At 50.5% G+C, this 26,678-nt stretch overlaps 9 protein-coding genes across 9 annotated transcripts; 4 read left to right on the top strand and 5 right to left on the bottom strand.

Moving 5' to 3' along the window:
- Window positions 1–705: 705 nt before the first annotated feature.
- Window positions 706–2,643, bottom strand: Aspvir_000364 (uncharacterized protein; the record flags this gene model as incomplete). The annotated part of the gene is made up of 7 exons (XM_043265501.1): window positions 706–981; window positions 1,029–1,109; window positions 1,180–1,281; window positions 1,340–1,666; window positions 1,743–2,071; window positions 2,134–2,365; window positions 2,431–2,643. 7 exons carry the CDS (start codon window positions 2,641–2,643, stop codon window positions 706–708), a joined length of 1,560 nt encoding a protein of 519 aa, XP_043121436.1.
- Window positions 2,644–5,878: 3,235 nt separating this feature from the next.
- On the bottom strand, window positions 5,879–6,372 carry Aspvir_000363 (hydrophobin family protein; the record flags this gene model as incomplete). The annotated part of the gene is made up of 3 exons (XM_043265500.1): window positions 5,879–5,914; window positions 5,977–6,038; window positions 6,096–6,372. 3 exons carry the CDS (start codon window positions 6,370–6,372, stop codon window positions 5,879–5,881), a joined length of 375 nt encoding a protein of 124 aa, XP_043121435.1.
- A 1,593-nt stretch (window positions 6,373–7,965) lies between these two features.
- Aspvir_000362 (eukaryotic translation initiation factor 3 subunit D) lies at window positions 7,966–9,772 on the top strand (the record flags this gene model as incomplete). The annotated part of the gene is made up of 2 exons (XM_043265499.1): window positions 7,966–8,173; window positions 8,226–9,772. The coding sequence occupies 2 exons, from the start codon at window positions 7,966–7,968 to the stop codon at window positions 9,770–9,772; spliced, it is 1,755 nt and encodes a 584-aa protein (XP_043121434.1).
- A 1,370-nt stretch (window positions 9,773–11,142) lies between these two features.
- flbB lies at window positions 11,143–12,879 on the bottom strand (the record flags this gene model as incomplete). Its single annotated transcript, XM_043265498.1, has 4 exons — window positions 11,143–11,605; window positions 11,659–12,307; window positions 12,374–12,463; window positions 12,828–12,879. The coding sequence occupies 4 exons, from the start codon at window positions 12,877–12,879 to the stop codon at window positions 11,143–11,145; spliced, it is 1,254 nt and encodes a 417-aa protein (XP_043121433.1).
- A 2,744-nt stretch (window positions 12,880–15,623) lies between these two features.
- On the top strand, window positions 15,624–15,908 carry Aspvir_000360 (uncharacterized protein; the record flags this gene model as incomplete). The annotated part of the gene is made up of 2 exons (XM_043265497.1): window positions 15,624–15,845; window positions 15,903–15,908. The coding sequence occupies 2 exons, from the start codon at window positions 15,624–15,626 to the stop codon at window positions 15,906–15,908; spliced, it is 228 nt and encodes a 75-aa protein (XP_043121432.1).
- Window positions 15,909–16,127: 219 nt separating this feature from the next.
- On the top strand, window positions 16,128–17,492 carry Aspvir_000359 (uncharacterized protein; the record flags this gene model as incomplete). The annotated part of the gene is made up of 1 exon (XM_043265496.1): window positions 16,128–17,492. The coding sequence occupies one exon, from the start codon at window positions 16,128–16,130 to the stop codon at window positions 17,490–17,492; it is 1,365 nt and encodes a 454-aa protein (XP_043121431.1).
- Window positions 17,493–17,893: 401 nt separating this feature from the next.
- Window positions 17,894–19,184, top strand: Aspvir_000358 (uncharacterized protein; the record flags this gene model as incomplete). Its single annotated transcript, XM_043265495.1, has 2 exons — window positions 17,894–18,522; window positions 18,584–19,184. The coding sequence occupies 2 exons, from the start codon at window positions 17,894–17,896 to the stop codon at window positions 19,182–19,184; spliced, it is 1,230 nt and encodes a 409-aa protein (XP_043121430.1).
- Window positions 19,185–19,908: 724 nt separating this feature from the next.
- On the bottom strand, window positions 19,909–22,784 carry Aspvir_000357 (putative arsenite resistance protein Ars2; the record flags this gene model as incomplete). Its single annotated transcript, XM_043265494.1, has 3 exons — window positions 19,909–20,553; window positions 20,610–22,621; window positions 22,685–22,784. The coding sequence occupies 3 exons, from the start codon at window positions 22,782–22,784 to the stop codon at window positions 19,909–19,911; spliced, it is 2,757 nt and encodes a 918-aa protein (XP_043121429.1).
- A 2,258-nt stretch (window positions 22,785–25,042) lies between these two features.
- On the bottom strand, window positions 25,043–26,149 carry hapB (transcription activator HAP2; the record flags this gene model as incomplete). Its single annotated transcript, XM_043265493.1, has 1 exon — window positions 25,043–26,149. One exon carries the CDS (start codon window positions 26,147–26,149, stop codon window positions 25,043–25,045), a length of 1,107 nt encoding a protein of 368 aa, XP_043121428.1.
- Window positions 26,150–26,678: the final 529 nt, after the last annotated feature.

Raw genomic sequence — 26,678 nt, 5'->3', positions numbered from 1 at the left:
GGCTGTGAGTGTACCTAGGTGAGAAAGCCAAGAGCAGAGACTGCCTCTCGAGCTGACCAGTCATGACACTTACAATGGAGTCAGGTCAGGAACAAGTCAATCATATTGCCGGCTTCGGCTCTCGAGACTAAGGTACCTTGTGCTTCCAAGCTTCTTAGAATGACGTTCCTTCTCCCGGCGTTGTTTACACTGACGCCGTCTAAGTAGGTGGCAAATTGCGGGTGCTTCTGAGTTGACTCGTTTTATCGGACAGCTAGATAGTGTGCTTTGCTTTCTGAACTCGCACTAATTGAGGCGCGGCTTGGACGCATGCATTTGTATTGGCCGCAATCTCGTACCTACTTCAGCACCAGAGGTAGGTGCGGCAGTAAGTAGGTGATTAAAAGGACAGGACTCGAAAAAGGTATGGCCTACATCATGCACTGCGCAGGTGCTGCATTAGCGTAGAGTGTGAGTCGAGTCACTTGCGTTATCCCCGCGCTGAGACCATCAGAGTCTTTCTCTGCTTGTCAACTATTGTTTTATTTTGCTACTGATCCTGCTTACACAGGCAAAGAACTGGTGATACTGATTGTGGTCGAAGAGTCCTACAGAAGCCATCCCGCTATGGTGAGGCTTTTTTCTAAAGGCGTCACTACATTTCGAGTGATGGATAGATGCGAACGGAGGAGAGGCATCTCCCTTGGTAGGCGCCGTTCCCCGAGGTCATCGTGGTCTTGCTAATGTGTCTAATGAGACCGAACTCAGCCGAGCAGGTCTGCCTTCCTCAGGTCGACTTTGCCTGCCGCCATTCTCTAAACTGCCCTCCTCCACTTTCCTTCCAAGCACTGCCTCGATAACCTGGTATCGGTCGCACAGCCACCAGGTGATGACTGTCAAAACTGTCAGAGGAGCAGATACGACGGCTAAAATCCAGACTTGGTGAGAGATCTGCAAATTGCCCTTGTCGTTGAGATGCACAAACTGCGTTGAGAAGAAATTCTGTCTCAGTGTCAGTGCAGATCTTCATTTGCTGTTCTTTCACTTACTGATACTATTGTGGTTGGCAGATACACAAGACCGATGATTGTCAAGACCTTGACCGCTGCGGCATCGCGAGCACTTTGAGCCTACATTAACGCCTTTGTTGTCAGCCGTCTGAGAGGGATAAGCGATTATATTAAGGCCGTCTGTACTGACCGCCAGCTTAACCATCTCCTCACTCTCAATACGCGATGCATACGCAAGCTGTGTCAAAGCGGCTGCTTCTTCATAAGCAAGCAGATCTGAGAGGTGCAAGCACTGCGCAACAGGTCATAAGGGTGACAAATCTTCTGGTTCGAGCTGGTAGATGACTTACCAGTTGCTCTGTGGATTGAACGCGCTCTCTTAGCATCTTGGCGCGGTTCAAAGATGTCTGAGTTTCTGAAGCATACTCTTCAAATTCTTCGATCTTGTGACTACAGGGGCAAGAGCCTGTGCCATTGCAACTGGTTCGGCAGTGCCGTCTGCAGGCCTTGCCGATGCGACTGATAGAGTCGACCATTGTCTGGAGGATAACCAGCATATCGGTGATGTAATCATCTAATTGCTTCAGACGCTGCCGGTCTTCGGCACTGACATATATGCTGCGAGGCTCCCCATTGTTTCCTCTCTGAAGGATATCGAGGACTAAAAATCGGTTTGCCTGGAATCCATCGTGGTCAGTGCCTTCTCTCTTGATATAGGCCTCAAACAATAAATAGTAGAAGTCAGCGGCATACTATTTGTTTGGTCTCAGCCTCTAGCCAGGCCTGATAGTCCATCCAGCCTTTCAAACTGTCCCTGACGATGCATTCATGGACAAGAAAATCCTGGCCAAATGTGTCATCCTGAGACACGTTTTGGGGGAGACGCTGCGCGATAGATTTTTCCGCCGCATGCGAAGGCGCAATGAGGATGAAGACAGACGTGCTCCGTATCGAGTTTTGACGATATCCGTTGGGATATACCATCTTGTGGTAAACTCCTGTTTGACGTATTGACCATGGACACATTCCTTTATCCGTCGGACTATTATTGGGTTCCACGCGTCGGATCACGTAGGCGAGTTCTATCCCATCAGTCAACGTCCCTCCCGCTTAGGAGCAAACAAGAAGACGCAGGGATCCTCACCATCAACTCGGCTGTGCGTATTTTGCTCGTTGTTCGCTCGGAAAGGTGGGAAATCGTACTCATTCTCCTGAACTTTGATCCCAAACGTCAATATGCATCGCCAAAAATGATCGAACACATTATGGACTGCTAAGAGGTGCTCGATAGTCTCGTATGAGATGTCCAGTGTCGTCCAAGATCGTAGGTGGCGAACTGTGTAGATCTGAATGCACCTGGAGGCATCGTTGTCTGTCTGTATTCGGAAGAGTTACCAATTAGCATGAGATGCCTTTAAGAGCTGTTCTTTGACCGATGTACCTCTTCGACCTGGCGTAACTCTGAGATGCCATTGATTTTGACTGGTAATTCCAGTCGGACAGACCAGCGGCCGTTGGCGTCTGTCGACTTGAATATTGACGTGAGTTCCAGTTGCGGTCGATTATTATGGGCCTTGAAGAGCCGGTCTCTTTTGGCCTGAGCCTTGTCCATCGAATACTGATCGACCCGAGACCCATTAGACTGGCGGACCATGATGAGGGCGTCTGATGCGATGATGTCGCGGCCGATCTGGCCCCTGACTGCATACGTGACATGGCATCCTATATACCACTCGACAAGGAGCCGAGTACTGTGAACTGTGGTCTGTTCCTACATGGGACACAATGTCTACTTTACTTAACGTGAGGCTTAATTGAGGCGCAAGAAGGCGCCTGTGTCTCTTTAGCCACGTCTTGAAGAGTCGGATCATGATGACTCTCATCTGACGAGGCGCACACCTTGCTGGCGCCGTATTCTGTCTCTATTAGCCACCAAAGGCGGAGCAATGAGTAGACTAGGGTACGAAGGAGATACCTTAATGTTTGCTTGACTATCAGGCTGAAGGACTGAAGGATGGTGGAAAAGAATACAAGCGATACGCTTTGTCCCACCGGCAAACTCGGCCAAACCGACGAGGGGCTGCTACCTCCCTGTCTGGCCAAGGCATGTTTCGTGCCAGGTAGTGTGCCCAACCGCCACAAAATTCCTTTTTTAGTTATTGACTTAGGTACCCCTCAGGTCTACCGCATGTGCCAGTATATATGATTGGTCATAAATTCAATCATGATCCCTGTTTCATGCAAGTGGTCAGTCAGACCGTCACAATGACCTGGGGCTATGCAGACCTTGAAATCGCCTCTGGGAAGGCTGCTACGAACAAAAGAGGTCTATGGAGAGGAGAGGCATGCGTATGGTGTGGCCAGCCACCAATCAATTCCATTATATCATCGTACAAGCTAACACGAATCTATAGGCAATATGAAGTCGCCCGACGGGCTGATTGCAAAGAAGAAAAATTGAAGCAAGCGTATTAGGGGTATGCCACCAGTACCAGCGGTATGTACCCATGCAGATTCCCGTAGGTCCAAATCCTTTCTCTGGTCGGTTTGTTTAAAACCTCGTATTCAGTGTGTTTGAGTTCTTTGCCTTCATGTTTCGAATGTTCAGTCCAGCGTGGCTTGCAGCTAAAAGTACACCCGGCAGTCATTGATCATATTCTGTATCCGGAGATCAGTCGGTGAGCGGGCTGAAAAAAGAAAAAGCAAACAACACTCACATCTATCGAGATCGATGTTTGCTCTCTTTGATGGTCGGGAATGTAAATCTTGTATTGATCCAGGCGTAACTTTGCGAGTTGATCAGCATTTTCCTGGTATTGCTCATCGAACAAATGGCAGTCACCTCTACTCGAAAATTTGACTGACCGTATTCTTTCCTGAGCATTTTCACCAGTTTCCTGGGATCCATATATTTCCCCTCGACGATTCGAAAGGGCGTGGGGCTGTAAGGACCGTTTCGACTCATCTTAGGATGCGTTTAACGTATATTTCTAAGATTTTCCAACAAGAACAAAAGAGGCCAAGAGAAAGACGATATGCGTTGTCAACCATACATAACAGAAGCCATAGCTACGCTAATGATGGGGATGAGCATTTTAAGTATCTACTCCGTGTCTGAACTCCAACTGCATCACCCCTAGCCAAACTTGCCATGGTGTTCACTCGTGCAATCCGCCTACTTCCTTCCGAGGCTCATCCAATAAGAGGGTACTTGTGTCAGCCCGATCCATCAGAATCAGGCTGAGTGGTACATGACAAGATTTCATCCTAGTGCAGGAAACCATTATTAGCGCCTTGTGACCAAAACCCAGACGCACCCAATAAAGCCCGTCATTGAGATCCAGTCATCAAGGACTCATCCCTTCCAATATTGCATGTGAGCAGCCAACCAACCTGTGTAAGAGTCTGCGGCGCTGTGATGTACCATATCCCCATCTTTATCTGCGAGTCGCATTAGCCTGTGACGGCAAGGGGTGGCTTGCACAGCCCCGGACAGCGCGGGATGACGGGAAGTCAAAAGGCATGCAGACAGGGGGTGGCAGCCCTAGTGTGGGAAGCAAACACGAGTTCGATATCACCCATCCTTGGCTACCCCGTAGGGCAGTAGGGCGGAAACTTGGACACGGGCAAGTACTTCGCACTTACTTGGACTGTGTAGGTCTTCCTGGGAAATCGCGCCCTCAGCAGCGCCAGCAGCTTCTGTTCGTCGATGTAGCGGTTGGTGAATGACTGTTCGACCATTTCTTTGTTGGCCCCTGTGGCTTGGTTCGGGTCTGGTCAGGTCATCGGGTGATGCTGATGCTGATGCTGATGTTCTTGATTATGGGTAGGGGCTAGGGTCCTATTCAGGTATCCTGCTGGATTCAGCCTTGATTTATGTGGTGTTCTTGCGTGAGCTTGAGCCGCATCTTCTCTCGTTGCTTGAGGTGTAAGTGCCCATGTCCCATGATATGCGGTGTCCTTTGTTTGCTTGTTCGTGTGGTGGATGCGTTGGATGGGTGTTCGACGCGGATTTGCCGGTGACTTTGGGGACGGGATACTGTCGAGGTAGAAGTAGATAGGATTGGAGATCGTTGTTGACGTGGTGCATAGGTGTTGGAATAGAGGCGGATGAACGGGTGCAAGGCTGCATCAGGCTCTAAAGCAATACCTTACTTATGCAATGAGGGCAGATGACCAGAGAAAATACTGAAGGAAGGATAAGAAATCGTTACTGGGGTGTTCACCTTGTCGAGCTGTTATTGATTGCTTTGGCTACTCGTGGTTGTATTGTGTAGACTACTGGATGTTTCATGTAGGATGTTTATTGGCCTGATACGTTTCTGATTGGCAACAAGGACTGATTGGTCGTATCTCGTCCTCCATGCATGCAATCTACCTCAGGTCTGCGTGCCGTCATTTGTGTTTAGTGGTTCAAAGCAGAGGGAGGGAGGTCCTCTATCAAGGCAATGGCCTGATCTTCGAAGTGGACAGGAGGTATGGAGGTATATCTTGTTGGCTTTAATCAGGTCGCTTTAATGGAGACATTAAGAAAAATGGAGAATTAGATTACTCGAAGGAAATAAACATATCTACCAGCTGAGAAACAATTTCTCTCCTAGGCGTACCAGCATCAGATCAGGATACAACACGCCATGGCTAGGAACTGCATACCCACTACCCTGCCCGTTATATATCTTTCTCTCGGACGAGCGAATTTCTTTCTCAAAATATGTTCTTGTTGGTAACAAGTCTTCAGAATACACCAAAGAAACTCAGAACGTGATATTAATACAATTGAATGGCGAAATACACTCTCATTTCCTGACCTTCTATCCGGAATCAGGTTGTCCAAAGATGGATTCAGCGAAGTGATTCAATACGAATTCATGAACCTCAAGGCCGTGTATCTAAAGCTTGGAGCAGCCGAGAGCAAGGGTACCACCCTGTTGATATAAGTCAGGGTCACTGGTTCTCAAGAGGTAACGGAATGGGGTAGAGAATGTACCAAGAGGTTGGCCTCAGTGCAGCATTGAGGAGCAGAGGAACATTCTTCGGTCCATGGGTGACCTTTACAGGGAATCCGTTAGCATAGGTTGATTGCCAGAGCCTATTCGGGTCACTCACAGAGCAGTCCAACGGAACCAACAACCTGGGCAGCATTGATGCCAAGACCGAGCAAAATAGGGTCCAAAATGGGATCCAGGGGAGTGGTCAGGGAACCGCAGCACAGAATGGATTCAACGCATTGGGACGAATCTGTGGAGGACTGCTCCTCGACTCCATGGACATGCCCTGCAATCTCCTCCACCTGCGCCTTCAGAGCGGAGGTAGTCGGATCGTCAGCGGGGATGGCCGCGATGAGGGCTGCAAGTGTGAGAGAGGTGAGAATAGAGAGCTTCATATTGAATGGTTGATGGGTTTGGTGAGATATGCGGAGACAGAGGATGTTTGAGTGTCTCAGCGAGAGAATGGCTTGATTTGAGAAAGGACCTCGAGGTGATTTTGAGCTCTTTATATCCTCGCTGGTGGATACAGTTACCCAGGGAGCCCATCGAGGAATCCCTGAGATGGACCATTAACACAATCATGTTGTCATTTCCTTATCTCGAACATCCGGAGAGATGAGGTTGGCCCTCGAGGCTCAGCGAGTAGAACGATATTCAACCGGAAAGACGGTGCTGATAGCCAGCGTCACATTCGGATGGCTCTGTTGAAGAAGATCGTCCCATTGAAGAATTCAAGATAAGCAGAACCGAGTTTGAGAACAGATAGAGGACAATAATGCTATAACCGAGAACCAAGGACGTACCATGGCTCGGCGCTGGGAAGATCGGCGCCAGGAACCATATTTAAGCAATGAAACGTTTGGTCAGGTCCGTAGCACCTTCGGAGGCGGACGACACTGGAGGCCAGGAATAGGTAAATCCAATACTTTAGCAAGAAATCAGTATTTGAGGGAATAGATTGACCCAGCAACTCATGTGAGAATTCCTCATCTCAGTGGATCAGGAACCCTAAGGGAACTCCGGACTGGAGCCGAATCGCATCAGTGATGCGCTTATGATCGGCAGCAAGGTACCGGCGATCTATGGAGTCTATGAAGTCTCGATGATAAAGACCTGCATGTGAACATAATATGCTCCATACTGAGGCTTTAGTTGGGAACTAAGCGAAGCATTGACACAATAATTGAGCTGTTTTTTGTTTTGAGGATCTTGCATGGTGGAGCTCACTAGTAGTCTCACATGCCAATTCTTGGACCGTTGGACGAATGGGATGTGCATCATGTGCGGCTATGGCGTGTCTTAAGCAATGATTAGAATCAAAAAACAAGCATAAAAGGTCAGAGAAACCAGGGGTGAAATGTGAGTGAGGCGAGAGAGAGCATGGTGCTGAGGATGCCAAAATGCGAGCTAATGCTATGAATGTACTTGGCGAGGGAGTTACAGTGTAAGACGCCAGAAGCTATTATAGGTAGAAGATGCTTGCCAATTCCCCGACCTTGCACACCCTGCCCAAGGACACTTAGGCGTGCCCGCGGTCTATACATGGACAAAAAGTTGTGTCCAAGGGGTGACTACCGTGACGCTGTAAATGTCATAACACCCTCCATAGACTGCTCTCCATACTGTCTATCACGAACTTGGAAGAGAATGGTTTCAGAAGAGATGAATCAGACAAGAGCAATCAGCCTTATGGGAATACTGTTTACTACCCAATAAAAGTTCAGTGCAAATAGAGCTGTAAGAGCAACAGTGTCAATGATAATGGCTAGACGAGTAGATTCCCGATTGGGTATAGTGGTGGTGGCGCTCAAAGCGAGTGTGGCTGATGGCGCCAAGGCCACCAGCCACAGGGACACACAACCCGCAACACAAAAATTCGGGGATCGCAAGAATCGTCCCGCCGCCAGCCCACACACCGTTCGCCGTTTCTCCTTGATACCACCGGCATTTTCTGTCACTAGGTATCTGTTTAGTATCGATCAGACATCATGGCGCCTATGTCCATTGCAGACCTTGTGGCTGCCCTCCCCGCTGAGGACACTTGGGGCCCCGCCACTCCCTCCGACAACATGCTCGATGGCGTCCCATACGCTCCCTTCTCCAAGGGTGACAAGCTTGGCCGTATGGCTGACTGGACCGGGGATGGCAAGGACCGTGACAGAGGTGGTCGTCAGGCGTACAACCGGAATTACAGAGGTGAGTCCAATTGTCCAGCACGCTTTTGGGATGGTGTACTGACCCCGACCAGATCAACAGGTTTACGGCGCAGGCACCTCCAGCTTGTTCAACATCCAGGTCGCCGAGGACGAGTCTTCCTTCTCCGTTGTCGACAACACCCGCACATCAACCAAGCGTACCTTCGCCCGTGGTGGTGGCACCGTCTTCCGTGGCCGCGGTCAGCGTGGTGTCGGCCAGAGAGGTGGTCGCGCTGGCTTCCAGAGAGTCGGTGCTGGCCGTGGCCAGGGCGGCGATCGCTACTATGACAACCGCGGTGCACGCGGCAACCGTGGCCGTCGTTTTGGCTGGAAGGACTACGACAAGCCGCAGAGAACCCGTGAGCCCTCGGTCAACGTCCGTCCTGACTGGACCATGCTGGAGGAGGTTGACTTCAACCGGCTGTCCAAGTTGAACCTTGAGGCTCCCGAGGGTGAGGATCTGGAATCCTATGGTTTCCTCTACTACTACGACCGGTCTTACGACAAGGCTCCCGTCAAGAACGCCGAGCGCAAGCTGCAGGCCATGGAACGTGCCGCTTACAACGTCACCACTTCTCAGGATCCTGTTATCCAGGAGCTCGCCGAGAAGAACGAGGCGACCGTCTTCGCCACCTCGGACATTCTGTCCATGCTCATGTGTGCTCCTCGCAGTGCCTACTCGTGGGATATCGTTATCGTCCACCAGGGCGACAAGATCTACTTCGACAAGCGCGAGGGCGCTTCCATCGACTTGGTCACCGTCAATGAGAATGCTGTGGATGCCCCTATTGAGTCTACTGACTCTTCCGGCAAGCAGGAGGCGATCAACACCCCCAGTGCTCTTGCTCTGGAAGCCACATTCATCAACCACAACTTTGCTCTGCAGACCGTGGTGGAATCCGAGGAATCCAAAGTTACCTTCAACCACCCGAACCCCTTCTACAACGCCGCCGAGGAGACAGAACCCCTTGCCTCCAAGGGATACAAGTACAGACGGTTCGACCTGTCCCTGCAGGGTGACGAGGAGCCTCTCAACATGATCGTCCGTACCGAGGTCGATGCCGTCATGAAGAACCCCCTCGGCGGCGAGGACCAGCAGCTGATTGTCAAGGCTCTCAACGAGTTCGACCACAAGGCTCCCGGCTCCGGTGGCGCTCTGGACTGGCGCAGCAAGCTCTGGTCTCAGCGCGGTGCCGTCGTAGCCACCGAGATGAAGAACAACAGCATCAAGCTCGCCCGCTGGACCACCCAGGCCATCCTCGCCAAGGCCGATGCCATGAAGCTTGGGTTCGTCTCGCGTGCTAACCCCCGGTCCGCCACCTCCCACGTCATCCTTGGTGTTGTCGGCTACAAGCCCCGTGAGTTCGCTGCCCAGATGAACCTGAACCTCGGCAACGGATGGGGTATCGTTCGTACCATTGTCGACCGTATCCGCACCCTCGATGCCGAAGAGGAGGACAAGGTCAAGAAGTACGTCCTTATCAAGGACCCCAACCGCCCTGTCATCCGTCTGTACAGCGTGCCCCCCAACACTTTCGAGGAGGACGACGAGGCCGCCGAGGAGCAGGAGGAGAAGGCCGAGGAGGAGTCCGAGGAGTAGATCTGTTGATGTGTTTGCCATGATCGTACGGAGTATAATGATGTCTTTTCGATTATAGTGTGCATATTCAAAAGTTGCTTAGATTGATGGCATAGTCAGGCATTTTCCTTCTTGTAGGATGTTGCCTTCTACCTGGGTTCTCCTAATCCTTCCCTGCTGCAGTAGATTTTCGGAACTTTATTCTATACCAATTCTATCTTTCTTCAATAGAGATAGCAAGCCATCTCACTTGGCCCCCATTCACGGCTTATTCTTATTCCCCCTTGAGGATCAATTGTCCGAGACCCCTCCGCTCGGAGTTTCCTCGCAAAAAAAAGTCATCCCTCCATTCTCGAGTCTCGCCTCGTTCTCCACAATAGGCTGTTCCTCCGAAGTGAAACAAGCCAAACCTTGATTCCCAGTCCGGCGGGCCGCACTCCGCATTCCGCACGGACAAGCCGTTCGTTCCCAGCATGTCGAGCTCTATCATGGTTCCGGTCCCAGTTGATCAATCCAGATTGTCGAGTGACCACGGCATTCCAGGCTCAAGGATACACCAAAACCAGCGCTTTTACTTCGTAGCCTCATCTCCTATCTACAATTGTTGGGATATAGGTATGATCGGCCTTAGATGTCTCGGTCATGGGTCAGATCCGCCAGCCAGGATAACATGGTCGAGTATCGGGTTTGGGGAGGAGAAGACGAAGGTTTAGTACTACTACTGCTGCGGGGGGAGAGTGGTATGTGATGGGACTTTGTTGACCATGGCAGGGGATTTTCCTATGGGTGATAAGGAGATGCGGCGAATTGGCTTGTATTGAGATTAGAGTATGAATGACAGAGGACAGTAGGTGTGTGGGTATGCAGGGGCGGTAGCGTGCAGGACTGCGGGTTCTTGCCTGTGTGCTGGATTGGTTCAGAAGGCTGTCAGGGCGGGAGAGTGTTGAGTCTGACAGGCTGTACAATGAATATCTAGATCGTAAGGTAAAAACCAACTTGATATACGTGACCAACTTCAGCAGTTCAATCAATGAAAGCTAGTGAGCAGCTGTTTTACATGCCATACTTTGGCCTGCAGAAATTAGACATGAGGATCAAGGTAATCCTCGGGCTGAATCCGAAAGAAAAAAAAGGGAAGATCAGTAGAGACGAAAGTCAAGGAGAGATCGAAGAGCAAAGAGTGGCATGTCAAGCATCCCAGACGCCAGAAGATAAAAGAAACAAGAACCAGTCATCTGTTCCATGAAAGGAAAAACAAAAGAGAAGAAACGAAAGGAGGTAAAAAAGAAGAATCGCCAAACCTTCCATTCTACTTACACCCACTTATTCTGAGAAGAAAAGAACTCCACACTCCGCAGTCCGCTTGAGAAAAAGAGGTATCAAATATCGCATCACGAGTACATCGTATCGTCTCCGGCGCAGGAGAATCTGGTATCCACCTTAGTCCCCAGGACACTGCTTAGACAGTCCATGAGCTCAAAGTCTTCGACAACGGCCCCAAAGCCGTAACATCGTACTTTGGTGTTGAGCGTCTCAATGATGATCTTGACATCATCCTTGGTCAGGGTGCGATACAGTTCGTGGTTTTTCAGGCACTGCAGCGCCATGATTGGGGTGATCTGGCCCTCTGTCACGAGCTGTCGGCTGAGATTGAGTAGAGTCGTCAGGTTGGCATGCGGAAGATCGTAGGTTTTGTGTGGATAGGCTTGCTCTGGCGTTGTGTTGGCGATGTAACTCGGCGGGGGGCAGGTGGCCATCAGAGCGTGGCCTGAGAATGGCATGTCCTCGTCGTCTGCCTCGGTGACAGATCTTCGGCACAGGTAGTCGGTGTGTTCGCGGCAAGGGGATTCCAATCTGCACTTGTTAGCATTGATCGATAAAGCCGGGTACGCGCGGGGGCAGCATACGTGAGTATAAAATCGATTTGAAGCTGGGGATCCACCTCGAATATACCCCCAACGGCCTGGACAGGTTCTTGATTTCGAGCAATGGCTGATAGATCGAGATTGGCGGGTATCTCACACGAGCTAGCCGTCATGGCAATAGGGGGTGGAGGAGTGATTTCGTGCGTGGGAGAAATTTCCACCCGTCCCACCCCATTCGCCAGAGGACTCAAGTCTGACGAGACGGTCGATACTGTGGTTGGTGGTGTGGTATAGGTGTTGCCGCTGGAGGCTGCTGGTGCTCCCGTCCCCACACTACTGCCAGCCAACGGGCTCGACTGGAAACCTCGGCCTGCTGAGCGTCGTTCCGCCCTGCGACGCTCCAACTCCGTCTCAAATTGAACCCCATGGGCGGTAAGAAGTTCCTTCAAAATCGCATTCTCGTCGTTCACCGCCTGCAGCATTTCTCGATGCTGCACAACAGCGAGGTTCGCTGCGGACATCTCCTGAGTGAAAGCCTCCCGGAGTCGCGAAACTTCAGTTTCCAGGGACCGGATGTATTGCTCTTTACGCTCGCGGTGGGTCCTTTGTGCCTGCCGATTCAGTTCCTGTCGTCGTGTCAAGGCAGGCCTGCTGTCGGGCTTGGGACCTCGTCGTTTGGCGGGTTGGCCATCTAATAGGTACCATCTTGATTAACGGTGGCCAGGAGGCACCCAGAAAAAACATGTGGAATACAAACCTCGGGTAACCTTTTTCTGCCCTCCAAAGAACTGAAAGAAGTTTGTGCTCATTGAGGTTGGGGTTTTCACGCTGGTTTGTGAGGGGGCTCCTGCAACAGCATCTGATTAGTACATGTATGTATACTAAATCTCAGCACGAAGAAGCAGGCAGCAACAGATCTAAGAGACCCCGACGACATCACTCTGAAGCATTCCAGAACTGACAACCCGAATGGTGGATGGAATGTCATCTGATCAATGATAATCGACCCTGCATGGCCAAAGAATGTCCATCTCCGAGTTTGACATGACGATCACCCGGCCACATTCCATGAATTTGGAATTAAGCATTGCGGGAGGTTCATATAGCACATGGTGAAAACAATGGGGCTTGTGATGGCTCGAGTACACAGGCGGCCAGGTAGGTATAGTGATTGAGATCCCAGAACAGGAACGCGGAGGGCTATGACCTACCCCGTGTGTGTCCGTAGTCCACGGGGACAACCCCTCCACTCATCGAAGTCATTGTGGTGATATTTGTCTGCGAACACAGGCTCAGAGATGTCGGATGCGACCGGCGCGTTTCAAAGTAGATGGAGGGTCGCAACTTCGATTGGACGTAGTCGAAAATTAACGGCGGCTGTAAGAATAATACCCTTGGGCGTGAATATTGACATTCAAAGCATCTGGATTGTCTGTCAGTTTTCTCCTAACGATTATAAGAGAAAAAAAATATATATGGCAGCCGGCGTTCTCACCATTGAGACTCCAACCCCACGATTCGACGCACGAAGCGAACAGTTGAGTCTTCCTCGATGCGCACAAGATCAAATTGAGTTAAAGAGCAGGCCACGAGTGTCAAAAAGGAAGTTCGTGAGGAATCCAGTCAATCCTCAAGATGGCGAAGTGATGGAGGACAATCAAGAACAAATGAAATGATAAAGGAACGGAGAGTGCAGCAACGGAGAGTGTAGCAACGCAGAGATGGAAGAGTGATGAGTTCAAGGAATGGATTTTTTTTAAGGTTTCGAACGGTTTCTGGAGTCTGAGAGGCAGAGAGGGCCACCAAGACTACTAGGAGGAGTGGAAGACGAACGGGAGTGGGACGGGAACTAGGAGTGGGAGATGTGTACGGAGTCGACTAAGATGACTGGTAGAGTGGAGGGCGCCCAGTAGGGTCAACTATTTATTAGTCTGAATGTATGATCGTGATGTAGTAGAGTCAATTTACGGATAGATCGGTGGCTAACAACTCCGTAATGCGCCTTGCGAACCATCATTCTTATTATTATCTATCTGGAGTACTATTACGACCTTCCTACTGTGTAGATGAACCAAACTAGGGAACGGGGATCCCACCTGGACCAGCCGATGGCCCATGGCCAGAAATGGGGCCAACCCGCATACACCTGATCTTGTGTGTGTGCAATAATAATGAAAATAATACATTGTTCCTCAACGTCTACTTTACTGGATCTACTTTGACTTTTGACTTTGGAGTCTTGGATATTTGAATTCCCGACGCTAGTCATCTAGGGTAACTAGGATGGGTGGCCCGGCACACTGGAGAATGCCGGGGAGATCCGTTGCTCAAAATCTCAAGGAATTCAAACAGCAATAATGTAATAATGTTTAGACTTAAGGTAGTCTGTGCTCATTATTGCCACCTGCCTCGGAGACCGTAGTCTGTCTATCTATATTCTATACCTTAAGGTAGTCTCCGCAACTCCTTCGAGCTTCATCCATGGTCGGCGCGAAGCTCAAGATCTGGCCGCGGGTCGACGAAAAGTGGAGATCTGGTTGTTCTTTTAGCACCGCGCCACACGGTTTCTCCTGCTAATCTCTGCCCCTCAGATACCGATCGAGTAATAATACAGAGTACACTAACGACTCTGTGAGAACTGAGCAGGCTATTCGACGGCGATGATCCCCCAAATCAATAGGTAATCAATATGGAAAGTGACAAAAGCAAACATGGAGGGTTGGAGAGAAATGCATCCACCCGTGCGGAGGAGCAGAAGACCCAAGAACTTCGCATCACCTCATGTGCGATCGGCTAGACTGGTTACTAACTCTGTAGATAATAGCCTTTTCCAATTCAATTTCAATGCCAGTGAAGGCTCCCTATTATTTGCCTATGTGATATGATCGTTTACATTACTGACCAATGATAAGATAGGACCCTTCTGGAGAAGCAATGCTCGTGTCCCTGATTCTTGTTGATTTGAGAAGACCGGCAAGAGCTGCGTAGGTTGCATTCTGCCCCTGTCAGTGTTCGCTTCAGAGTTCCGACTGGGTAGTGTAACTGTGGATGCAAGACCCATCGACTTGGATTCGACCTCATTCTCCAACATTTCGTGTGTAGGAGTTAGATCAGTCATGCTGCGTCACCCACCATGTGTGTCAACAATGTATCTGATTGACGAGATCTATCGTTTTTCTTGGCCATTCAGAGCGCTTGATTCTCTCTAGACCAGCATTAGCCTAGATAGATTGAGAGATCTCAGCGCTCGGTCCGTCTGTCGCCACACTAGACAGAAAATAGAGTAGCAATCTCGTAGACTAATTTCTGTAGACTTGTCAGTCTTGTGTGTTCTCTTCCAAACAAAGCGTCCAACATCATCCGGACACCATTTGTAGGGTTCTCCTCTCAGTCTCAGCTTCTGTCTTTTTTTTTTTTTTTTTCATATTGTGTAAGGGGGAGGAATGCAAGCAATTGAGCACTTCAGCTATCTGACAGGAACGCAAGTTGGAACGTTGCTCTTTACCAAGCTAAGCAATGGTGACATGCAGCGGGACCTGAAGTGGACGGAAAGGAAATGGCAGAACAGAGTTATTATTGCATTCAGTATTTCGCATCCTTTCCTGCAAAGACGCGAATTCAATACTATATGAGCGTTGGAAGGGCGACAAAAGTGATGTAGCTTAACCTGATTGTCAACTTCTTCAATTCATTCTTTTCTTTTCTTTTATTTTTTTCCGCCTCTTTATTATTTTGTTACCCACCTCTCTCCCTCGTTGGTGCAACCTTGCGTGACGGTCTCTGTTCGGCGCCGGGGACCAAGACAATCGCCGGTATTAATAAATACTCTCTGGAACACTTTTTCTGGGCATGGGCGAACACGTTCGAAGACCGATCTTCAACAGTAATTGTCAGAATTCCGAATTCAGAAATACGGGAATCTGGTTCTTGGTTGTTGGTAGTACAGTTATCTACTTTGGTAGTGCATGACCGTCAACAGCATTGCATAGAGCATTACGAGGCTAATGATGAACAGCCAAATCATCACCGAGTATGACCATAGCTGTGAAACTTACCTAAACCAGATCGATACTCAAGGTTCCCCGATTGGAACACAGACCTGGATTCCTGGAACCGAGAAGCGTAATCCTCTGAGTCGAGGCTGGGAGATCGGCGATGCTCAGACCCCCCAGGAAGAGACTATTGACTGTCGATGGTCGATCGCTAGCCTCAGGCCGCCAGGCGCCCGGGTGAGTCCCAAGTGGGAAACCACGCCTCCTCAGCTGACTGGGATTGGTGCCTTACAGCCTTAGAAGGCCAAGTCTCGAACTCCCAACTTTTTTGCTTCTTCCAATGGCACCAATCGAACACTTCCTTGAGTTGATCATGACGATGCACTAGATACGATCTGAGCATCATCTGCTCATCATTATTCGCATGTTGGATGAAGATCAGCACATGTTCCTTTTTCTCTATTTTGGCTGATTTAAAGCTGATCACCATGCCCAATCAGAAATCCCGATGCTCTTGCCATGAAGGATTCCGAGATCCTCGTCCACATCTCCGCTCCCAGCGGAGTTCGGGATGATGTCCGATATCGAGCTCAGGTCGAGGCTATTCTTGGATTTCAGAGTCTGTCACGGCAGCTCATCACCTTGACGTCCGATGAGGATCGAGGGAGCGATGGTGCACCGGCTACGGGGCAGTCAATGTCTACGGATCAACCCGTTGATGCAGACCCCAGGGGAGAATCGAAATGCATTCAACCGTTCTTTCCTAACTCACAGAGCACGATTCCTGATGAAGATGTGGAAGTGGAACGCTCCAATGCAGCCAGATCCACCCCAGAACATGAGGGACTATTCAACGCTACTACTGGTTCAACAGCACTAACGATCAAAGACTCGACGATTCTTCCAGATACTGAGGTTGATAGTGGCCATCAAATCAGCCCCGTCTCGCTACTCCCTCAGCCGCAAAATGAGCGCGCTGTAAAAGATTCGCTCGAGAGTCCAGTCAGTGTCATACCCGACTCGCAGCCAGAAGTGATACGTAGCCAAGCTGATGGCCTGCTTCGCCCGGTCACCGATGTAGCCCTTGGCTCTCCCCCGACCAAACGACATCGTTCAGGGTTATCGCCGATGCTACAGGAAGTTGCACCGGTCTCTGAGGCTCGCATACTTGCTCCCAAGCTGAACGAAGAGCGCCACGGGAATCACAAACTGGCCGATCCTCATCCAGTTCTGCAGATCTCTCCGCAACCAAATCCCGAGACACCACCGCAAGTATGCCTTGATCATCTTCCTCTAACCATCAAGCCCTCGCTTCCTCCGGTGTCCAAGGAGCAGTTTGTAACCCATGTCACCCCAACTCTGGCCATGTTGACAAGGCGTTTGAAGCCAGCACGAACGTATAAGCCTGTGAAACAAACCAGGGACCTGGAGCTGTTGGAAAGGGGCCATTGGTACCTTCGCATCAATGTTCTGCAGCTTGAAAGAGACAGATCCTTTGACACTCCTGGTCTACAGGAAAATGACGCTCGGAACTGGGATTTAGCCTGCTTCTCCCGCTTCTGGTCTTTTCTGTCGGATTTCATCTCCAAGGACGGTCGGGCTGGTTGGGGGGTCTGGTGCATATTGGAAGATGCGCCCGAAACTCTCTGGTCAAGCTCAACCGACTACCAGATCATGCCACAGAAAACGACAGCGACGATCATGTCAGACGGAAAGACTAATCCCCACAGCTTTGTTCGGCCCGTGATACTGAAACTCTACGCATGGGGTGAGGTTGCGCTTCACATGTATCTCCTCCTCTTCTTAGCCAGCGAACGAAGAATTCGCAAAATGGGCGCGCAGTGGCGAGACGGTCGCGATGAGGTAGTCATTAAGATGCCCTAATCATCGCAATTCGATATCTAAAAGCCCATAGATATCCAATGACGTCATGATTCTGGCTTGGCTTGCTGGTGAATGGCCTCCTCAATAGACGATTACTGCAACTTAGTCTCTTCATATCAGTAGTCATCGATATGCTGACTGATCATCCCCCTCTACAAGACTACCAAGTCTTCCGCAGGGTGGATAACTAGACGAGGTGAAAGTTATGATCGGATAGATAGGGCGGTGGAGCCGATGTGATACGGATGTCTTGGCTTGCTTCTCCGCGTCCAAGACGCGTCTAGTGAATGCTGATGGATGAACCATCAACAAACTATGAATATATCAGACGTTGAGTCCTGAAGCCGTCGCTCACGTTGCTGTTTCGACCTCATTGCCATCAGCCATAAATAATTGTCATCATGCCTCCGAAACGCTCTGCTTCGAACACGTCCTCTAGCAGCTCTAAGAAAGCCAAAGTGGAGAGCGACGCAAAATCGGGCGACCTCCGCACAATGAAGAGCACGCGCTGGTCGCGCGTCTCGGGATCTGGCAATGCCGACGCTGCATACAAGTCCTCCATCGAGGATCCCGTGAAGGCATATTCCTATGTTTGCATCTGTCGGCTGCCGTCCGACGATGGAGACGACGGGGAAGATGAACGCGATCGGGAAAATGAAGACGACCGCGAAATCGGAGACGACCGCGAGGATGAAGACGATTGGGAAGACGAAACATCAAAATCTTCCTGCGACGCGGGAAAGACATGTCTGTGCAACAAGCCCGCAGCAGAGCATCCTAATCATCCCTTAATTTTGAGCAACGCGGGCAAGAGCAAGTGGTTCACTCAGCATACTTTCCTGGACCTTCGCTGTCCAGACGCCTTCAGAATGTATACCTTCAACGACCATGAGGGTTATGGCGCGCTCGAGGTCGTGCAAAACCTATTCATCGACTATGTCGAGGCCTCTTTTTATTGGCAAGAGCAGTGGGCAGTTTGCGAGGCTACAGCGATGCTATACATGAGCGACGCTTTAGCTCCGTTGAATTTGTACGGCCTCTTACATCACCCGGTTTAAAAGTAAATGCTGACCCTTTTTTTTCAACTACAGCGTCGACGATGCCGACGCCGTCTACGCCACCCTTGTGTTGGCTGGACGCATGTTCCTTGCGATGCTCGCGAAGCTTGAGCACCTTAACCTCCTGACGCCAGATTCTGAGGTCAAAAACCTCGGCTTCATAATGGCCTCTTACATTAAGCTTGCTGCCACTGAAGACATCCTTGACCTCCACGACATCACCGACGAGGTTAAGAAAAATAATGGAACGGACGAGACCATCACCTTCGTTCGGTCTGATTTCCCCTCCCACATCCTCGCCTATGCCAAGAAATACAACATCAAGCTTGTCGGGCCCACAGGTATTGACAAGATTATCGAGGACCTGGATGACGAAGCTGAAGTGCCTGAGCGTGACGAGGAGCCTTTCGGTGACCCTTGGAACTTCGCCGACGCTAGCGAAGAGTACGCTGACAATCACGCCTGTTGCCATAACGGCCGGAAAGGGTTCAAGAGTCAGCTTGGCGGCGACACCCTGGACATCACCACCTGGAGTTCAGCAGACCGCAAGAAGGCAAGCTTTGACGGTAAAGACCCCCTCGGTAAGGAAGAACGTGACGCCATCAAGAATGGGTTGATCATGTATCTGGCTTAGCCCGGCGGAATAAGTCTGTGTGAAGTTCCTCTCACAGTTGTACATTGGCATATGTTATACGAAGGGGACCGGATTTTGTTAAGCGGGGGTTTTCAAGTATGTTTATAAATAATCACACTTATTCTTTATGCAGGGAGGATCAAAATATGAATGCTTATGGCCTGCATCATCAGGGTCATCTATCCGGAAAGGATCACTTTGTGGACCGAGCAGCTTATCTACGATCAACCTAGATCGCCGATCTCTCATCAGATGATCTATATGTATCTGGGAACATACTTATCAGGGACAATCCATTAACTCCTAGATCTCAGTAGCAAGTATGGTACACTTAAGAGGATGCCGGAGGTCCATGAATGTAATCCCAGAGATCCTTGAAACAGAAGAAAATAAAAAAGGAAAGAGAGTACAAGTGATAGAAGATGAGATACCAGTCTGATGAAAGGAGAACCACGCCAGTGATAATGTAGACAGGGAAAAAGAAAGGAAAAAGTGTATGGCTGAATTATGCGGAGTCACAACATTTATCAAAGTATGTAAAGAGATTTTTCAGTCGCAGATCTTGATCCGGACACAAAGAGAACGAAACTGCCGCGAAGGAGCTGGTGCACATCCCTGAAAGGAAAAGCTTTGTGAAGCTGGCGACTGAAGAACTGAAGGTGGCAAGAAGGGGATCCAGGCGAAAATCCGGCTAGACGAAGAAATGAGACTTGTAAGGCGCAACTTAGTAATTCAATTCACCACTGCCTGCTCCACCGACAGCGTCGAGGTCCTCATAGCTCTTAATGCTGCGGCCCTGAGTGGCTTCGCGAGGTCCCATGCCCTGCTGTCCAGGTCCCGATCCCATCGCGTCAGGAAATGGACCTGCTCCCATCAATGCAGCGGCGGCAGGGTGGCCAGGAGGAATATACGGCACTGCACCGCTCGCTCCCATACGACCTCCGGCACCGTACATGCTCGGCATGCCACGGGCGGGACTCAGATGGCCTCCACCGGAAGCGCCTTGACGGTTGCCGCGCCGGTCATACGGTCCGGACCGGTTGTTGTAACGACCCCCTCCACGACGGATGACACCAGGATGATGGAGACCAGCAGCATGCTCGCCGGTTACCAAGCCGTTCGCGTTCCAGGCCTGGTTGTTTACATTCATGAAGCCCGGAAGACCAGCAGCGCCAGGTAGAGCATGGGTTCCACCAGGTATGTTGACGTTGTTCGCAAGATAAGGCGGCAAACTGGCCAAGCTGAAACCACGAGGGGTGCCCGTGTGGCTTTGACTGGAGCTGAGAGGGAAATGACCATTGCTGTTGGCATCAGAACGCGAGGGGGCGATTCGAGCAGGATCGAGAACATAAGAATTGACCAGAGAGAGCTATTGTGTTTGTTAGCTGTAAACCCCATCCAGTATGGGACATTGTTGCAACTTACATCACTCTTGATGTTTTCAAACCATTCAGCGTGGCGTTTCTCCACATGCTTGCGCCAGAAGTGCTCGGCCTTGAAAAGCTTTGTGCACTCCGGCACCTTGCACCGGAACTTCGCTTCGTCTTCCTGCTTGACAAATTTCGATAACTCCTCCTCAAGTGCCTCCTCCACGGGCTTGCCACCAAGTTTTCTAATATCCACATTATCTGGCTCGAGAATCTGCAAGAGCTTATCTTCAAAAGTTCGGACCCAGTTAAACGCGCGTTGAAGCTGTTGCTCCGCCTTAGACAAACGGTGCGTTCTTTTCTCCTCCACAGGGGGCTGTTCCTCTCCCTCTTCGCTAGGCTCCTTTTTCTTCACAGGGAAAGGCTGTCCAAGGGCACTGGCTCTGGCGACGGCTTTCGACTGGCTGGTGAGGCCGGCTCGCGGCCGACGAAGATGACCTCCAGGACATTTGCGAGCAAGTTCGTGCACCGAGTCACTCTCAAAAACGCAGAAAAAGCAAAAGTTGTAGACTCTGCGTAGATATTCGACCATAAGGTCCAATTTCTTCTTCTTGGCCAGAAGTTCTTCATCATCGACTTCGTCATCGTCCCATCCTTCTTGCTCTTCACCCTCTTCCGCCTCACCCTCGTCAATATCAGCGGGATCAAAGTCAGGTTTCCGCTTCTTGACACTGACAGGGCCTGTGACGGGAGGCTGAAGCCAACCTTTTCCGCGCAGCTCCTCAACACGTTCTTCAATCTTGGAATAACCGTCGGCGTTTCCACCCATTTCAGCATCAAGCCTACAGACTAAACGTCGGGCCAGTTCAAGGTCACGTTCAATCCGCTCTGGGGCGGAGAATAGATCCCACAAAGCCTTTTTTCGTGTCTGGGAAGGTGGAACGTGTACACCGACATGGCAGACAAAATCTCCGTGAACTGGATCATAGATTGTCTTGTCGTTGACAGCTTCCAGTGCCTTCTCGGCCGCAGATACAGTTACGGTCCCATTGGCACCCTGATCATGATCCATTTCCTCGCCTTCCTCCTCTCGACCATCTCCTCTCTCAATCACTGCGCTCTCTGGAGCTGGGTGGAGCATAATCCAACCCATTCGGTGGAACTTCTTCGACGGATTCGGATCGCTCAGGCTGAGCCACTTGAAGCCACCGTCCTGCTCCCCAAGATGCTCCTTGCAGAATTCTTCAATCTTCGCACGGCTCACATTGGGTGCCAAAGTCTTAATCAGCAAGGCTGGCTGTGACAAAGCGTCATCGCGCAAGTCGCCACCTCTGACAGGAAGCAAGTCCAAAACACCCAGGGTCTCGCCAACGGCAGTTGTTTCGCCTTCTTCCTTCTCGATAACGCCGCCTGCGCCATCGCTTTCAGTCTTGTAGATTCCTTCCAGAGTGAAATCATCAAAAAGACCGCCTTCAATGTCCCGCTCCCATTGCTGATAAGCACCCACACGGAAATCCATCAGGCGTCGGCGAAGAGGGTCCCTGACTTCGGGAACATAGCGCTCCTTGAACCACTCCTCATTTCGATGATGCTGAACAAACGTCCTCGACATCTTAATTTGGAGATCCACCTTGTAAGTGTCATAAGCGGCCTGGATCTGCGCCCTTTCTCTTTCCCGATCCTCGCGAGCCTCGCGTTCCCCCTTGACACGATCAGATGGGCGCCGTCCGCCGTATTTTGCGCGATCCTTCTCCTCTTTGATGGATTGTTCAGCACGCCACCATTCTGCGAACCAATTGAATCCAACTTGAAAGTCAAGGTTTAACGGGTTCGGAAGAGGGTTCGTCGGGAGTGGTCTTTTGCCAGACTCCTGTCCAGGAACGTAACGGTCGATATTGGCAACGGTTGGCGACGGAGCAGCACGCCGGTCCTCCCGCTCTCGGAAGGGAGTCTCGCGAGTCGAGGCATAGTAATCGTCGCGAGAAGGACGGCGGACTGAGGGTTCGTAGCGATCAATCATAACTGGAGAGCGAGAACGGCCACGTGCGCCGCGACGACGGTCTTGTGCTCCTGGAAAGGGTGGAGAGTGATTAGTTACAAAAGATCGTTCTTAGCAGTTCATTAGGTACCTACCAGGTGACCTGCGCCGGTAAGAATCCGTTTGCGCTCGAGCCGCGTAAGGGTCCCCTTCCCGGTTCCTCCCGGGTGATCCAAAATTCTCGTAGGAGTCCATTATGGCGCGTGTCCCAGCGCGCAAGACCCTCGAAGCTGATATCTGTTAATGACACAGGGTACGTTGATTTATGACGCGAGCGCTGCGTGATAAGAGGAGAGCACGGTGAGAGATGGCAGTTGCTTAAGAAGGCACAGACTGGTCGCGTGCGAGGACGGAAATAAGCTAAGACCCGATATCGTCAACATTAGAACAAGTTCGTTCACTGAATATGAGTGTCTGACAGCTTGTACGCTGTAGAAGATGATAGGGACAGGTCGGGGTGAAGAGAAGATGAGGTAGTCGCCCGTAGCATGGCCAGGATATGGAAGACATATTGACAGAAGAACGACAAGAATTAAGCGAGAGAAAAAAAAAAAAAAAAAGAGCATAGAGAATAGGAGATGAGCGCGCTCCTAAGAGCGAAAGAGAAGGTTGAAGAAAGAAAGAGTAGAGATGCGACTGAGGTACGGAGAATCTCGAGGGCCGTGGACGGCGCGACGATGATCGACGACACCCAGATAAGACAGGTGGAAAAGACAATAGTTGTCAGAAGGCAATTAATCTAGAGTCATTGATGGGGGAGCTTCGTCCCGAGAGGAATTGAGCTGGGAATAGAGGGAAGGCAAAAGACAAAGGGTGACTTGATAGTGACAGGAACACACGATGAAATAAGAGAGAAGATGGGCAAGGCAGGCAACCTACAAGTAGCCTTTGAAAGAAGTATCACACGCCAATCACGTCCAATCTGACGAATCTAGACGGAATAAGACTGCTGTTCCCCTGGGGACAGGGTCTGATGGTTGAAATGCAGAAGGACGAAGCAAAGGAGATAGCAGAGAGAGAGGGCGAGAAAGAGAGAAGAACTGCAAGTTGACTGGCGGATGCGAGATGATGACTAACCCTGACATTACCTTATTATGGTGAAGAGGGTGAGGCTGGCGGCTGACCGCCTTGTCATCCACTAGTCCTTATTGGGAACGGTACTATCATCGAAGCGCGCGCCAAAAATGAGGGATAATAAGTATGACAAAATTGTAGGTATCTTTTAAGGCTGCTATTCACAAACTAAGTAGACAATCGGACCAGCACTCAACCGGTCACGCCATGTGTCAAGCCGGATATGCTGATAAGTATGACTTGATATTTGTACATACAACGTTCGGGGAAATTGCCCGTTGGGAATCACAAGAACAACTCGCAAACCACGGTGGACAGGGTCATATAGAAGAAAATGAAATGAGAAACAAGATTTATGAAAAGTCATATAAATAAAGAGCCATTGAAGAGCATGAAGGCACAAATGAATGTCCACCTCATGCCACTACTCCTTGGCAGGCAATCGTGTTTTCTTTGACCATCAGCGCCAGCTATTCGACATTCGCGGATCAGCTGGCGTATATTGAATCAGACACCTGAGTGGGCGGTGCCTGATGAAAGAAAACATTCATGGATTCCAAGGGAGACCAAGGCCAAGTAAGGCGAAAAGGGGTTCGAGGCAATCAAAGCACAATTGCACATGCACGTCAAGTAGAAGCAGGGACGGGGCTGACTTGGCCCACAATCCTCCAGTCATGGATGCACCTTGGAATTCCCTCTGTCGTATATCCGTCAGCATCTGGGGCTTGGCTTAAACTAGCCGTCACTATATCAGTGGTACCGTGTCACTCCGTCAATCATTCTTTGGTCCTTCTTTTACCAGTGATGGATTCCTTCCCTCTAAATCCCAAACATGAGCTCGAGTAACATGAAACACGAAGGGGCAGAAAAGACAAAATGCGTGGTCGAGATTGCAGTGTATATATGACAAGGGGAAACTGTCGGCGACGGGCACAAGACCCGGAGATGCTGCCATTGAAGAGCGGCTAGAATTGCCAATACTTAAGTTTGAGTGAGCCATGCAAAAAAAAGAAAGGCAGGCTACATTCAGCGGCAACCCACTCGGCACAGATACCCACGCCAGAGGTAGAGGGTAGAAAAGAAGGCGGGAGATCAAAGAAAAAAGGGTCATTTCATACAAGTCAATCCTGGAAACATCACTTAATGAGCCGATTGACAAAGGGGTAATAATCAGAAATTCGTCCCAGCATAACAATATAAACAGACATCAGATCGCGAACTTTGCGAGGGGGGAATGGTAAGGGCTGTGTTGGAGATGAGTAGTCACACATCGCTTGCTACGGGAAAAGGCGGCGAAACGACCAAAGAAGTACAGAACAGAAATTCGTCCCGAAATGGCGTCATCGGGGTCATCACTGACGGGCGTAAAGTCGTGCTGCTTAACCATCCTCATCGGTTGGTTCTGCAGATTCACGGTCGCTATCCTCAGCGGATCGAGTAGCTCCACCAGTCTTAGATTTCTTGGTTGAATTCGCGTTGTCTTCGTTAACTTCACTAGACTTCCGCTTCTGCGCGGATGAAGGGTTCTCTCCGGCTGGCTTTCCAGAGTCCACGTTGTCTTGACCCGAGCCCGCAGAGGTAGATGCCTGTTTCTTTTCCATAGCGGCTACTTCGTCGGCCGTCAAGAATCTTCCACCGGGACCGCGCGGCCGTCGCATGGCGTGATTGTGACGCGACTCGTGTAAATAAGGTTTACGGCCCTTTGATGTGAGCCGCAACTGTTCCTCCAACTTCTGTCGGGCAACCCGGCGTTTTAAAATGCGATGGAATTGCTTAGCGTTGACATACAAGGGAGACTCCTCGGCAGTACCGGCGACGAGCTCCGGTGACGGTTGGCTTTGTTGAACAGGCTGAGGAGGCGGCGCCATCGGCGGGGGAACCGAAGACCGAGCAACATGATTGAGCACGGGTTGAGCAGTCTGGACATGTGGGCTACCGACATGGCTCATACGACGCTGTTGCATCTGGGCATTTTGGGACATGGATAGTTGAGTGCCCATTGGGGGCATCTGTCCTGAAATCTGCGGCGGCGATCGCGGATTCCGGTCACCTTTCACTTGTACTCCGGCCATGCGAGGAGAACCACGGGGACCTTGTGCCATCTGGCCGGCCATCGAGTCTTGGTGAAGTGGGTAGAATTGCCCAGACGCGGCTGCTGTAGCCATTGCAGCCGCTTGCGTAGGAGAGATACCGTACGGCTGAGGCATAGCCGTCGGAACGCCATACGACTGAGGAAAGTTCATCTGCTGATGTACCGAGCCTGGAGCATTCTGAGCCTGCTGGTAATGGGATTGAGATGGGACGATTGAAGAGCCTTGATGGGCAGGGTGAGGTTGCTGCATGTGCCCCTGTGGATTTGTGGGAGACGACATCGACCCAACAGTTGAACCTGCGTTCTGAGGCGCTGTTTGGTAAGGGCCGGCCATGTGAGAGGGAGCGTGAGGGTGCTGGCCATGAGGCTGTTGATATTGTGGAGGATATTCCATCGTGGTGGGGATGCGACGGGTGATTCCGTCACCTTGGTACCTTACGCGATGATTGGTTAAATCTTCTTATTAAGATGGGTTTACTTAACCCAGTAACGGCTCGAATAAGTAGGTGATTGCCGCGCAGAGGTCAAGTAAGGTAGAAGCAAATGACTGGATGAGAGGTTGTTAGAGGGATGGGGTCTTTTGAGGTTATCGCGAAGGGGCGCGAATAAGAAGAATGGAGTCCCAAAAAGCGGCGAGTCCTTGCGACCGATAATTCGACGAATGAAATGTGCAAATCTGCAGGCTTCTGTTTTCGCGTCAGTATGGAGCGCAGCGCTGAACGGTCACTGGATCACTAGTGAGGGGCTTATGGGGGTAGAGAGGCGCTTGCACGGAGAAGCTTACCTTGACTTTTGTTTCGCGAATGGACTGACTTTGGAGCTATCAGCGACGAGAGCTTTCCACAAAAGATAACAACCAGTTGTTTGCCGAAATGACTCCAAGCAATGTTCTTCAGGATGTTTTGGGTTCTCTGTGGATACTC

The sequence above is a fragment of the Aspergillus viridinutans genome (assembly GCF_018404265.1).
Source record: "Aspergillus viridinutans IFM 47045 DNA, scaffold_1, whole genome shotgun sequence".
Lineage (NCBI taxonomy): Eukaryota > Fungi > Ascomycota > Eurotiomycetes > Eurotiales > Aspergillaceae > Aspergillus > Aspergillus viridinutans.
This window is presented reverse-complemented; position numbering and strand designations above follow the sequence as displayed.